The sequence below is a fragment of the Acomys minous genome (genome assembly GCF_964271855.1).
Source record: "Acomys minous genome assembly, chromosome: 20".
NCBI classification, from domain to species: Eukaryota; Metazoa; Chordata; class Mammalia; order Rodentia; family Muridae; genus Acomys; species Acomys minous.
The window spans coordinates 12,422,992-12,436,733 of record NC_140502.1 but is presented as its reverse complement, the minus strand read 5'-3'; the positions used below and the strand labels follow the sequence as shown (position 1 = coordinate 12,436,733).

The 13,742-nt window shown below is 46.9% G+C and overlaps 1 protein-coding gene across 1 annotated transcript; it reads left to right on the top strand.

Annotated features, from left to right (window-relative positions):
• The first annotated feature begins 1,027 nt into the window (after positions 1-1,027).
• On the top strand, positions 1,028-1,375 carry LOC311591301 (small ribosomal subunit protein eS27-like). The gene has a single exon (XM_084770774.1). The coding sequence runs from the start codon at positions 1,057-1,059 to the stop codon at positions 1,309-1,311; it is 255 nt and encodes an 84-aa protein (XP_084626900.1). The 5' UTR covers positions 1,028-1,056; the 3' UTR covers positions 1,312-1,375.
• Positions 1,376-13,742: the final 12,367 nt, after the last annotated feature.

Here is a 13,742-nt window from a genome sequence, read left to right as displayed (position 1 = left end):
TATTATTATTATTAATTTTACATTTCACTTACTAAATAAAAATTTGAGAAGTTTTAAAAAGTTCATTCATTTGGTGAATTATTTCTTAGGCAGCTGGAAAGTATGAGATCTTCCCCATCAAAAAAAAATTCCATGAGAAGTCCCAGCTAAGCACCAAGGTACAACAGGTAAATGCTGGTGCCTTTGTCATCTGACACATAACAAGGACCTTCTAGGCCATGCCAACTGTGGCCAGCACCAATAGGGTGGGGGGGGCCCACATGCAATAAATCACAATCCTCAGGAAAATATAGAGAGTGCTGGCCTGGAAACCAGCAGACAGGGAATAAGGAACGAGTGATGGCTCCCTCAGGGAGACAGAAGGACACCTGTTGTAGTACTTCTGAGATGGTACAAGGTTACAATACCACAGGTGTCCTGACAATGACAGGTGGCAAGGTTGTTCCAGACTCTAGATAGTGACAGGGGTGCAGACCCTAAGAGAGAGTGATCAGGCAATAAGATGAGGAACAGTGTAAGGAAATTATGACTGTGAAGGAAACTCCATCAGCATTGTGTGTGTGTGTGTGTGTGTGTGTGTGTGTGTGTGTGTGTGTGTGTAATTGAACTCATGTCACCAGGCCTGTATGGCAAGCCCCTTTTCACCTCATGACATCCCAAAACACACATTAAAAATTAAATGTTTCGGGTCACACTAAACAGCTCTGAACGGCACCTCAAGGCTGAGTTGACATGTGTATTTGAACCTGTCAGCTCACGCCTTGGAACTCAGCTACAAACACAGCAAGCCCCTCGGCCTCCCTGTTTTCTGGAATCTCTGCTCTGAGTGTCAAGTGGCAGCGATAAGGTACAAACCCTAGCAGCAGATACTGTAATAAACAAGAACTTGGCCAAAGGGATTTGTCAAGGTTTAGAAGAAGGAGGAGGAGGAGGAGGAGGAGGAGGAGGAGGAGGAGGAGGAGGAGAAGAAGAAGAAGAAGAAGAAGAAGAAGAAGAAGAAGAAGAAGAAGAAGAAGAAGAAGGCCTTTCCGGCGGTGACGACCTCCCTACGAGAATATGCCTCTCGCAAAGGATCTCCTTCATCCCTCTCCAGAAGAGGAGAAGAGGAAACACAAGAAAAAGCGCCTGGTGCAGAGCCCCAACTCCTACTTTATGGATGTCAAGTGCCCAGGCTGCTATAAAATCACCATGGTCTTTAGCCATGCACAAACGGTAGTCTTGTGTGTTGGCTGCTCCACTGTTCTCTGTCAGCCTACAGGAGGAAAAGCAAGGCTGACAGAAGGATGCGCCTTCAGGAGGAAGCAGCACTGAAAGTACCTAATTCAAGATGAGGGGGAAACCACCCCAATAAACACATTTTGGATAAAAAGAAGAAGGAGGAGGAGGAGGAAGAAGAAGAATAAGAAAAGAAGAGGAAGAAGAAGAAAAGAAGAAGAGGAAGAAGAAGAACAGGGAGAAGGAGAGGAGGAGGAGGAGGAAGAATAATTACTGACACTTGAAAATTAGCAGAAATGCACGTGTAAATGATCACGTTTTCCTTGTTTTGTACACAAGACCATTCTTTTCCATGTCTATCCATCATCTACCTACCTGTTAACTACAGTCTACCTATCAATCAATTATCTAAATATCACCAATCTATCAATCATCCATCTATCTATCTATCTATCATCTATCTATCTATCTATCTATCTATCTATCTATCTAAGAAAAGGAGGGCTAGGTAGAATACCTAGTAGGTAAAGACTTGCTGAACAAGCCCAAACAACCTGAGTTTGATTCTGAGAACCCACATAAAGGCAGAAGGAGAGACTCAAATCCACAAATTGTTCTCTGACATCCACACACTCAGTACACTCCCACTAACACACCCACATATACAGTAAATTTTTTAAAAAACTTTTATTTTATTAATTTATTTTAAAACAAAGAAAAGCCAAAAAAAAAAAAAAAGTGAACGGCTATCGGTTGAAGGACAGAACCAAATACTATTTTGAAAACTATGCTTTGTGACTAAATACCAGGAGAGGAGAAGAAAACGTTTTTCTCTTTTCCTTTTATGGAACAAAAGAGGAGTATATAAATTAGTTTAAAATCATCAGGCCTAGCACATGAAAAAAAAAACCCCTCAAATACTGGTTTATGTCACTTTTTTTAAGTCAAGAAAAAGAAAACAAGGTTGTCAGAACTGAAAATTAGAGAGAGAAACTGAGTGAAAACAGGTCCTGGGAAATAACCGCACAGCAGATGGTGTGCTTAAATCTATTTACCGTCAGGAAGTGGATGCCTCCCAAATACTGACCACATGGCCCCAAGGCTCCAAGGACTCTCTCTCCCTTTGCCTAATTGTGCAGCAATGTATATATTTCTTGGAATCAACCTGGCTTTTCTGCCTGGTGGAACAAAATCCCAGGCTGGGTTGATGAGCCTGAGTGTGTCTCTGGAAACTGGGCCATGTGTTAAAAATCAAGCTATTTTGTCTTGTTTTGGGCCAACTTTCCAATCCACCCACCCTTAGCTGGAGTTCATTCCCCTCCACTTGGGAGATGTGCGATGTCCAGGCCTTGCTTTTCTCAGAGACCACATCTTGTGATTGATGGGATGTGGGGGAATGTCTTTGCTAGGTATTGGGGAGAAGTCCAATGTACATAGTGACCCCTTTGGTACCGTGATGTAGACACATAATGAGATGAGAGAGAGGGAGACAGAGAGAGAGAGAGAGAGAGAGAGAGAGAGAGAGAGAGAGAGACAGACAGACAGACAGACAGACAGACAGACAGACAGAGAGAACCCAACCTGAGGACCTTATGTTCTTTTGTGTGTGTGTGTGTGTGTGTGTGTGTGTGTGTGTGTGTGTGTGTGTGTGCGCGCGCATGTGTGTACATGTAGAAGTTAGAGGTTGGCAGTTGGGGTCTTCCTCCATCATATTCTCCACTGTAGTCACTGAGGTAGACTCCCTCCCCCCCTCAATTGAACTTGGAGTTCTTTAAGATGGGCTAGTGTAGCCAGCCATCTTGCTCTGGAGGCCCCAGGACTTGTCTCTCGGGTCCTAGAATTACAGGTGGGCAGCCATACGCAAAACGGACATGGATTCTGGAGATCTCCAATTCTGGTCCTCACCATTGCAGCATGTGCTTGAGTCACTGAGCCATCTCCCTGGGCTGCCTCCTCCTCCTCCTCCTCATTGTTGTTGTTGTTGTTGTTGTTGTTGTTATTATTATTATTATTATTATTATTATTATTAATTATTTTAGACATGGAGTCACATGTATCCCAGGCTAGCCAAACTCACCTGAAGACAATGTGCAGCTGAGATGACCTTGAACTTCTGATCCTCCTCCCTCTACCTCCCCAGAGCTGGGATTACAGTTGTGTGGTACTTCTCGCCAAGGATTTTGTGTCCTTTGAGGGGGTTGCTTACAGAAGCATAGGCAACTCAAATGATGCTACCTCACCTGAAGGTCACAATCTAAGACGAGTGACAAATCACAAAAGCTGCACTACTGAAGAATCTCAATCCCCTAGTCAGCCCTTCATGTGTCTGGACTCTACTGGCCTGCAAGACAGGCAGAGTGACAACTGCAATCTCAGGGCAGAGGCTTAGGACCTTCTCCCTCATCCTCAGAGAGAACATCAGTGGCCTCATTTCCCTGTATCAAAGTCTAGTTATCAGATGTATTGTTCTGTCATGACTGACAGACAGGTCTCAGTTGGGTTCACCATAGCCAACTCTACCTTGTGATGGGATGGCCATGCTACGTCCTGGAGGAACAGCGAAAGCCTTGTGCTCTGTGCCTGGCAGTATGTTCACGGTATCAAATAACACCACGGGCATCAGGGGAGGGTGGCACTGTTGAATATATTCACCTTCACATAGCCACCTCCCCCAAAATGGAAAATCCACTATAGAGTTAGAACTAGAAAAACAACCAACTTTACATCTTCTCTCATAATTCATGTGCACCCTCTGCACCCAGGCCTCCCTCATGCCCTGGTAGCCAGCACTTTTTGTTCTGTCATCTGCATGTGGCACTGAACTCACTGCTCCCGCCTGGTTACTCAGCTGCGTCACTTTGGATTCCCACTGGATATTTATTTTCCTCTCTCAAAGATTCTGAGAAATTCTAATTTTGTTCAAGCCGGGAGTGTGTGCAGTTACAGCTACATGAGTAGGGAAGAGGGAGCCCGTTGAGACCACCAGACCTTATGTGTGTGTGTGTGTGTGTGTGTGTGTGTGTGTGTGTGTGTGTGTGTTGGGGAATGGGGGCTTGCCGTTTATTATGGAGAACAAAGTACGTTTTCAGTACAGGCAGCCTTCCCCCATGCCCTGCTTGCTTCCTGGACTGTGGGTGTGATGCCTGCAAGTACAGCGCTCACACCCTGACCACCAGGAAGGCAACCTCACCTTACATGAGGAAAGCAAGGACCCGTCCTCAGTTATGGAAGAATAAGAAAGCCCTTGCTGTCTTAACATCAGTAAGTGGCAGGGCTTTCTTATGCACGTGATAAGATAAATCAAAACTGAATCGTGCTTAGACAAGAACTTAAGCATCCCGGGTCCAGAGAGATGGCTCGGTGGTGGTTAACAGTGTGAGCTGCTTTTGCCGAAGACTCAGAGTCCATTTTTCACCACCTACGTTGGGTGCCTCACAACACCCTAAACTCCAGCTGTAGGAAATCTGACACTTCCAGCTTCCTTGCGTACCTGTCCAAGCCTACACACAGACGCATGCATACGCATAGTTTGAAAGTTAAAATAACTTTAAAAATAAAAAATAAAAAAAAGAAGAGGTGCTTGGGCATTCTATAAAACATAGGCAGGGTCTTTGCCTCTCTTTTCTCATGATGGCCGTCTCAGTCATAACTCAGCCATGAGCGCAGCCCAACAACCAGCACTGTACACCAACTTTAGCTCAGATAGTTCCGTCTTCACAGAACCTTGGGGGAAGAAGAGATCTTACAGTCAGCTCACTGCCTCTGCCCCCGTTCCCCTCACCCCCCCCCCCCCCCCCCCGCTACAGACTTCTGTCCTGATTGCTAATTCCAGCCTTTGTTACCAATAATTTCCCCAGCACAAAGCCAACCTCTTGTCTAACCTTTGATTTGTTCCCTGACAGCCCTGGGCTTCAAATCCCTTCCTCTGCAAACTGCAGCGATCAGAGGATCGCTCTCCCTTGGGGTGGGGTGGGAATTACACAACACCGTTGGGCCTCCAGCCCCTTTGCTGGGAAGGGAGTGTGCTGAAGGAAGGGGGATGCATCGATCCAGAGGGGGCTTAAGAGCTAATCATGTCCTTGGACGCAGCTGCCTGGATACACACGTGCACGCATAGGATCTTGGTCTTGGCTGTGCTGTCTGTCCTTGGTTTCAAAACCATCAGCCAAAGCTGTGGGATTCAGTGTAGCCAGAGGAAGTGGGGGAATTTAATATTTTTTTTTTCAGAATACCATGTGAGGGTCTACTAATGCAATCTGAGCTGATTTAAATCTTGGGGGTAAACACGATCCAAATTCCTGACGTTGTACTGGTGGAGGGGGGAAGTGCAGAGGGCACAGGGGGCAGGAAATGAGTAAAGGGGTTGGTAAATCACGCGAGGTTGTAAGAAGCAGCTTTGTCCCAAAGACACTGGCTATGGTGTTAGGGCGAGGGGTGAGAGCTGAAGCTTAAGAGTGGGATGAGGCTGAAGAGATGGTCCAGCAGGTCAACGCTTGCCGCCAAGCCTGAAGACCTGAGGTGGACCCATGACGAAGACCTGAGGTGGACCCATGACGAAGACCTGAGGTGGACCCATGATGAAGACCTGAGGTGGACCCATGACGAAGACCTGAGGTGGACCCATGATGAAGACCTGAGGTGGACCCATGATGAAGAACTGAGGTGGACCCAGGACGAAGACCTGAGGTGGACCCATGACGAAGACCTGAGGTGGACCCATGACAAAGACCTGAGGTGGACCCATGACAAAGACCTGAGGTGGACCCAGGACGAAGACCTGAGGTGGACCCATGACGAAGACCTGAGGTGGACCCACGGAACCCGGAAAATAGTGGGGAGGAGAGAAGGATTTGTGCTCCGAACTCCATACATATACTGTGCCATGTGTCCACCCCCTATAAATAAATAAACAGGTATTTAAAAAATGAATAAAGAAGTTGTAAGATAGGGCTGTGGAGTCGGGAAAGAACTCCGCACGGCTGTTATTGGAGCACACCGCTCAGGGAAACGAGAAGGGATCAATTCTCCAGACTTAGCAAACACACACACAGAACACCCAGTTAAATCTGAATTTTAGGTAAACAACAGATGAATGTGCGATTCACGCTATGCTTATGTTAAAAATATTATTCAGCACACTGCCATCCAAACCAAACCAGCGTCCCCGAACTAGGAAAAGGGATGTCAGTATACACACACACACACACACACACACACACACACACACACACACCACGTGTCCCAGACCCCTTCACACTCAGATACGTGCCCAAGGAAGATGGAAACACATCTCCCCACACACTTGTACATGAATATTCATCTTGGCTTTGTACATAATAGCAAAACCACGAAATGACCCAAAAGTCCACAGGCAGATAGGTGGATAAATATGTTGCGGGGTGCCTACACAAAGGAACACTATGCAGTCACCAAGATGAATGGATGACCGACTTTTGGGACGAAATGTATTTCCCTAAAAATAACTACATGAGATGAAAGAAGCTCGGGGAAAGTGTATAAAACTCTGGAAATTAAGGCTAAATGTAACGGCACAAAGCAGACGTGTGGAAGCGTGGGGCAGTACAAGAAGAGAGAAACAGAAGTGTTTGAGATTTAAAAGGCTGTGCTTACTGCCTTGATAGGATAGGGCTGGGCTGAAAGTTGCCTGAGCGTCTGTCAAAGATTACCACGTAGAGAAGAGCCAGGCTCAGTAGTTAAGAGCACATTTTCTCTCCTTCCACTATCTAAGTCTCAAGGATGGGACTCAGGTCAGCAGGCTTGGTGGCAAGCATCTTCATTGGTTGCCCAATTCATCCCATCAGCCCCAAGTGCCCCATTTTCATCATTTCTTTGTGTATAGCTCAGGGGCATTATAAGCATTCGTGTAGTGTGCAACCGTAGCCAACATTCATCTTTGGACACTCTTTAGTTTACAAAATTGAAACTCTGAGTTATGGATGTAGCTTAGCTGGTAAAGTAATTTGGGGGGGGGCAGGCAGGAAGTCCTCGGCTCCACATTCAGTATCACATAAACCAAGCAAGACGGCACATGCCTGCTGTATCCGCACTGGGGAGGTGGATAGAGGCAGGAGAATCAAGAGTTCAAGATCCCCACTGGGCTATATGAGACTCAGTCTAAAACAAAAACAAAACGTGTGATTCTACTGAACAATAGCTCTGGGCTGGAGAGATGGCTCAGTGGTTGAGAGCACTGCCTGCTCTTCCGACGGACCCGGGCTCAAGTCCCAGCACCCACATGGCAGCTCACAACGGTCTGCAACTCCAAGATCTGACACCCTCACAACAACGCACATAAATTAAAATTAAATTAAATATTTAAAAATAATGCTAAAAAAAAAAAACAAAATAAAACAATAGCCCTCCATCAGCCACCTGGCAGACACAGCGTGTTATTTCTCTCCTTGTGCATCGGAATTGTTTTTGGAACCTTGTGAAAATGGAATCGCGCAATGCGATTCCCTTTAGCATTTCACCTACTTTGTGGAGCAAAATGTCTTCAAGTTCCATCTAGACAGTAGCACGCGTCAGAGCTGCCATCTTTTTGTAGCGTCCTCTTGTCCCTGCAAATGATATCTTATCTCTCTAACCATTTCTTGCTGTTCCTAAGGCGCCACCCTTGGTCCCCCTTCTCTCTGTATACGACATGGACTCTTAAGCCGCTTTCACAGCCCCAGCCTTTGCTGCCATTTTAATTTATGGGGTCAATAAAAGTTAAGACGCGTTGTGATACTTTGATTTATACATTTTTTAAAAAATCGTGTTTGTTTGTAGTAGTAGTAATAGTAGTGATGGTAGTAGCATGTGTGTGTGTGTGTGGACACACATATGCGTGCCTGTCTGTGGCTGTGCATGCGTGTGGAAGCCTAGGTTGCTGTCAAGAGTCACCATTCATTCGTCTTCCCCTTTGATCGTCTAGTTGGGGACCTCGCAGTCAAACCCAGCCATCACCAACATGACTAGAGTTACCAGCGAGCTTGCTCTAGGGATCCCCCTCTCTCTGCCTGCTGAGTCTGCCTTGATAGTCAGGATGTCACACCCTCCCAGCCTGGGGGGGGATCCAAAATCTGGGCCCTTGATTTTTAGTGGCAAGCACTGAGCCACCTCCCCCCGCTGCGTCGTGTCTTCTTTCAGGGTGACATACGGGCGCTGTCCTATTTCCCTCAGCCTTCTAACTCCCGTGTCACTGGAACCAACTTGTAGGGATCCGATGGTGTGTGTGTGTATGCGGAGGTCAGAGGTCGCTATTAGGTATCTCTCTCTCTCCAACTTATTTTTTGAGACAGGGTCTCTCATTGAACGAGGTGGGGCAGGGTGGGGGGGGACATCTTTTATGCTCTCTGCTACCCAGTGCTGGGGTTACAAACACACATTGAGATGCCCTGATTTTTACATGGAGGGTGGAGATCCGAACTCCAACTGACTGAGCCACCTCCCCGGTTCCCAAGGACCGAATTTTAAACACCAGAAACAGACGGTCACAAAATGGCAGCACCGGAGGGTCATGGCGAACCAACACCCGGCAAAGGCAGAGGGGGGGGGGGGCTCCAGAGTGAGTTTTGCCAAACAGCCTTGAAGCTGGGGGATTAAAGTCTTTCTCTCATCTGGAACCTGGCGACTGCAGAAACAGTGACCGCATTGTGTTCCTTCCCAGAAAAAGCACGGAGTTGCCTGGCTACCCGGCAATGTATATATGACTTGGCAGCTCGCCTGGCTTCGTAGCTCGGAGGAAAATTCCAGGGTGGGATTCAAACTGAGTTTCCAGTGACAAATGGGCTGGAAGGCTTAACCCCTTCATCTTGTGGATTCCAGGCCCCAGGTAGTAAGTAGTACATAAGCCAGGTGATCGGGATCTGCGAGGGGCCTCCGATTCTTTCTTTGGAGTAGGGGCTGACCCAGATCTGACCTGGTGGCAGATTGTATAAAATCCGTGGGATTCGGACCTAACCTTAGCATCTCGGAGACTAGGCCTTCAGAAGGAAGTCTTCATACTCAGGCCTGTTCTAGCCCAGGCTGTCTGATTTTGCAGCCTTGGGGTTCTGTTTTATTATTATTATTATTATTATTATTATTATTATTATTATTGTTGTTGTTGTTATTATTATTATTTGCTTTTTAACTTATTATTATTACTGTGCGTGCCTGCGTACTTCTGTGTGTGTGTGTATGCGTGTGTGTGTGCGCGCACTCGCGCTCACGCGCGTGTGTGTCACTGCCCACACATGGTGGTGTAAAGACAACTTTGAGCTGTCTGTTTTCTCCTCTCACCTTTCCTTTGGATCCAGGGATAGAACTCACGTCATCACGTTTACATAGCGAAGATCTAGTCTCCGAGCATTGCCCTCACAGCAAAGTTCCAGCCCGTAACCTAAGGGTGATCAGATCTGTCTCGTCAGGTTGTTCCAACCACTCCGCCTCAGAGCATGGAAGTAAGAGTGACATATTCTCTTTCCCGTCTTTTCTTCAGTTCAGCGACACCAGACTCTACTGAGTCTGCGTGAGGCACTGCTCTGGATCCCTGTGCTAAGATCCAGTAAGCTGTTCACCAGCCCAACGAGGTCGTACCTCATTGTCTACCCAGTGTCCTTGACCATGGTCTGTCCTTTGTTGATCACAAGAAAATTCCTTCCCTGCCCCCCCCCAAATCATTTTGTGCTCAGATAAAGGCTCACCCCTGTTCATCCTGCCTGCCTAGAATTGAATGTCATCCACACTAAGATGGGTTCCCCAACTGGACCATCTCACAAAATGGCCAAATCCAAGCCACTGGGCTCCCTGAAGTCACTTCTAGCCTTCCCTCACACGTTCTGTAGATTTCCTGTAAAATTCACTCCTCAAGTCAAGCACGGCGGTCCATACCTATCCCACATCCCGTTACTCAGGAGGACCATGATTCTGAGGCCGCCATGGGTTACACGGTGAGAGACCTTGTCAGGGAAAGAACACAAGACAACACAACCACTAAAACATACTCCCCAGGCCAGCAAGGTGGCTCGGTGAACAAAGACATTTAGGGCGCCCTGGGTTTGAGCCCCAGGATACACATGGTGGAAGGAGAGAATCAAGTTCTGTAAGTTGTCCTCTGGTTTCCACAGCACTGGGCATGGCGTACATGTGTACACGCATGCGCACACTGTCATATACATACACACCACACATCACACACACACACACCACACCACACCACACACACACACCACACCATACCACACGCACACAAACACACACACACCACACCATACCACACACACCACACACCACACACACACACACACACACACACACACAAACACACAGGAGGGAGGGAGGGAGAGGGAGAGAGGGACACTGAGGGCCAGTGAGATGGCTCAGTGGGTGAAGGTGCTTGCCAAGCCTGACAACCTGAGTTTGATCTCAGTGACCCACATGACAGAAGAAGAGAACAGACTCCACCAAGTTGTTCTCTGACCTCTATATACACACCATGGTGAGAGTGTACCCAAACACACAACAACAACAACAACAACAACAACAACAACAAAGATGTAATTGATAAATAAATGTAAGTAATGAAAACTCCCTCTTACGAGTCCCAAAACAAATTTTGTACATGTTGACACAGGCCACTGATGACTTGGCCTTCTCTAACAACTTCTCCCCTACCCTTAATCAAACATTTTCTATTTTCCCTGGAGAAATCAGATCACCTCCACTCTCCAGTCCAACAGTTTAGATTGAGGTGACGCGATTCCCCAATCTAGGATGAAGTCTGTTCCAGGCCTGGCCAATCAGGATCTGGAGAGTTGACTCACCAAAGGGTCTGGAACATTTGCAGATCGATGTTGTAATAGAGTGATTGCTTCCCTGGGGTGACTTAGCTGGCAGCACCATTCCCAGTGACACCAGCAGCCATCTTTGCCTCTTGGAGATGAGGCCTCTTGCACAGAATGAGGCCAGATTAGAATTTCACAGTTCCCAGGCACTGAGACATAAAGATCACATCTTGACAGTATCGTTTGCGGCTCTGATGGTTAACAGATGTAATCCCCCTTGTTTCTTTAGTCCAAATTGGAGTTTGTTTTCCTTTCATTGATATATGAAATAGACATTACAAATAAAACCCTTGCCTTGGACTCTTATAACTGTCAGACTGGAAACATTCAAGCCATCCCGGGCTCCTTCCTCTCTTTTCCCATATCTGGGAACCATGTTCTATGGAGATAGGTGTGTGTCTATCCATAAATGTGTCTCCTACTTCTTTCCTGTTTTATGGTCTTTCGTTTTCACATGCATTTATTTATTTGTGTGCGTGAGAGAGAGCGTGTACGCAGTGCTGTTGTTGTAGTCAGAGGTCAACTTGCAGGAATCTCCTTCCACCATGTGGGGCCCCGGGGGTTTGAACTCAGGTCCTGAGGCTTGGCAGCAAGCAACTTTACCCACGGAGCCATCTCGCCAAGCCCCGACTCTAATTGTAAGCATCTGTTCGATACCTTTTTACAAGGACACATCTCTCGCATTACACGGCTAGTTTGCTCCACCATGAATTCTCCGTCGCCCTGCTGTTTTTCTTCATTTTCCCCTCCCACTCTTCAGTCTCAGGAGAGACGACTTCCAAACTAGAAGCCTAACTGTCCATCTTCTGGAGACATTTTCCCCGTGACATGGCAACTCTAACTGCTAATGCACACACAGAGAGGGGGTCCGGGGAGAGTGACTATTGAAACACAATTGAAAAGCCCAGAGGCTTCAGGCATCACTGCAATATGGACGCCTCAAAAAGTTCAGCAGAAATCTCTCATTGTCCAACTCTAGGCTCTGATTCTCCGGAAGGAATTGTCCCCAGCCCATCCCACGAAATCCTCCCAGGATTTACTCTTTATTGACCCAAACTAGGTCATATGTCCCATCCCCCAAAACAGCTACAGTGACTTCTGAAGATCTAATGGAGGTCCCAGGAGCTGAAAAGAGAAGCTGCATATATACAGAAGTTGGGGGGCGGGGGAAGATCAAGGGTGTCTTTAGAAGCACAAAGGAGGTTCTGTGCATCTTTAAAAGCGTAAACACCTGTAGCCAATGAGCCAAGCCCCATGACCTGAGTTCAATCCCATGTGCTTACATGGTGGAGAGAGACAACTGTTTCCCGTAAGCTGTCGTCAGACTCTCACATGCGCCCAGTTGGTGTTCATGCATCTAGACTCATGTACACAAAATAAGTAAATGTGATATTCTGCTTTTTTTTTTTAAAGAGTGAACACATTATATCACCACACCCACCTAACATGTACTAGGACCCCCAGGGTCAAACTCAGGATGCGTGAATAACTCTTTGTGGCTCTCTCTGTACTCACGTCTCTCCATCACCACTGTAACTTTCACACATTAAGTAAAATATGTTTTTGATGTCTCCAACTCCGATCCTTAGGCTTCTGTGCATTTCTACCCGCAACACAAAATACACAATCACTCCACTATCATTTTTTAACAATCTTGCTCTCCACTTGAGTCTTCATCTCCCTTAGCTTTTCCTTGGGGGGAGTTCCTAACGATCCCTCTTGTTCTGTTTAATCCAATTGGAGTTTATTTTTCTTTCAGGGATATGTGAAATAGGCAGATAAAGTATCTATCTGTCTTGGACCCTTGGACCTCTCAGATTAGAAACATTCCAGCCACCCCTGGCCCCTTCCCTCTTCTGCATTTCCCATCCCCAGGGACCATGTCCTATGGAGACACATGTCTCCTCATAAATGTGTCTCCTGCAAGAGTAAGATTTTTGTGCCTGTGGTAGATTTTTACTGTTTAAAGCAACTTTGAACATGTGTACGGTGCATGCTGACTACTCCCAGCCCCAAGCTTTCTACCAACCCCTATCCACTCTGTCTCCACCCCCCCACCACACACACACACAAATCTCTCCTGTTCAGATCTATTTGTATTGTTTTGTGACTCCCTGAGATTAACCAGGGCCATGTGTGAGACTGTAGGTTTAAAGCTGTGTATTGCAGCCCGGTGGGCTCAGCAGAGGGGACCCAACTAAAGACGCCGATTGCCACCCCATGTCCCCCATCCCTAGCGTCTATTAATAGTCCGTAGTCTAGAAATAAAAAGTAGGGCCTTGCCAGATGGGGTGTGGGGAACATCTTTAATCCCAGCAGGTAGACCTCTGTGAGTTCGAGGCCAGTCTAGTCTACGGGGTGAGTTCCAGAACAGCCAGGGCTACACAGAGAAAGCTTTCTCAAAAAAAAAAAAAAAAAAAAAAAGTCAACCGACGAACCAATCGAACAAACAAATAGAAATCCTCAACCAAACAACCCAACACAGTAGGGCTCCCCCCTTGCATGAATGATGGCTGACAGAGCTGGTCTTGTGGTCTTGTGGGGGGGTCTTGAGCACAGGTAGCCGCAGTCTCTTCTGTGAGTTAATGATTGCCGTGGCTCTGTGGAATCTAGAGAATGGCATTTCACAGCTGCTAACGCTTATCTCTCAGCTCAGATGTGCTCCCCCGCCTCCCTCCCTCCCTCCCTCCCTCCCTG

Coding starts and splice junctions, on each gene's coding strand:
- LOC311591301 (XM_084770774.1), top strand. CDS start 1,057: ATGCCTCTCGCAAAGGATCTCCTTCATCCCTCTCCAGAAGAGGAGAAG.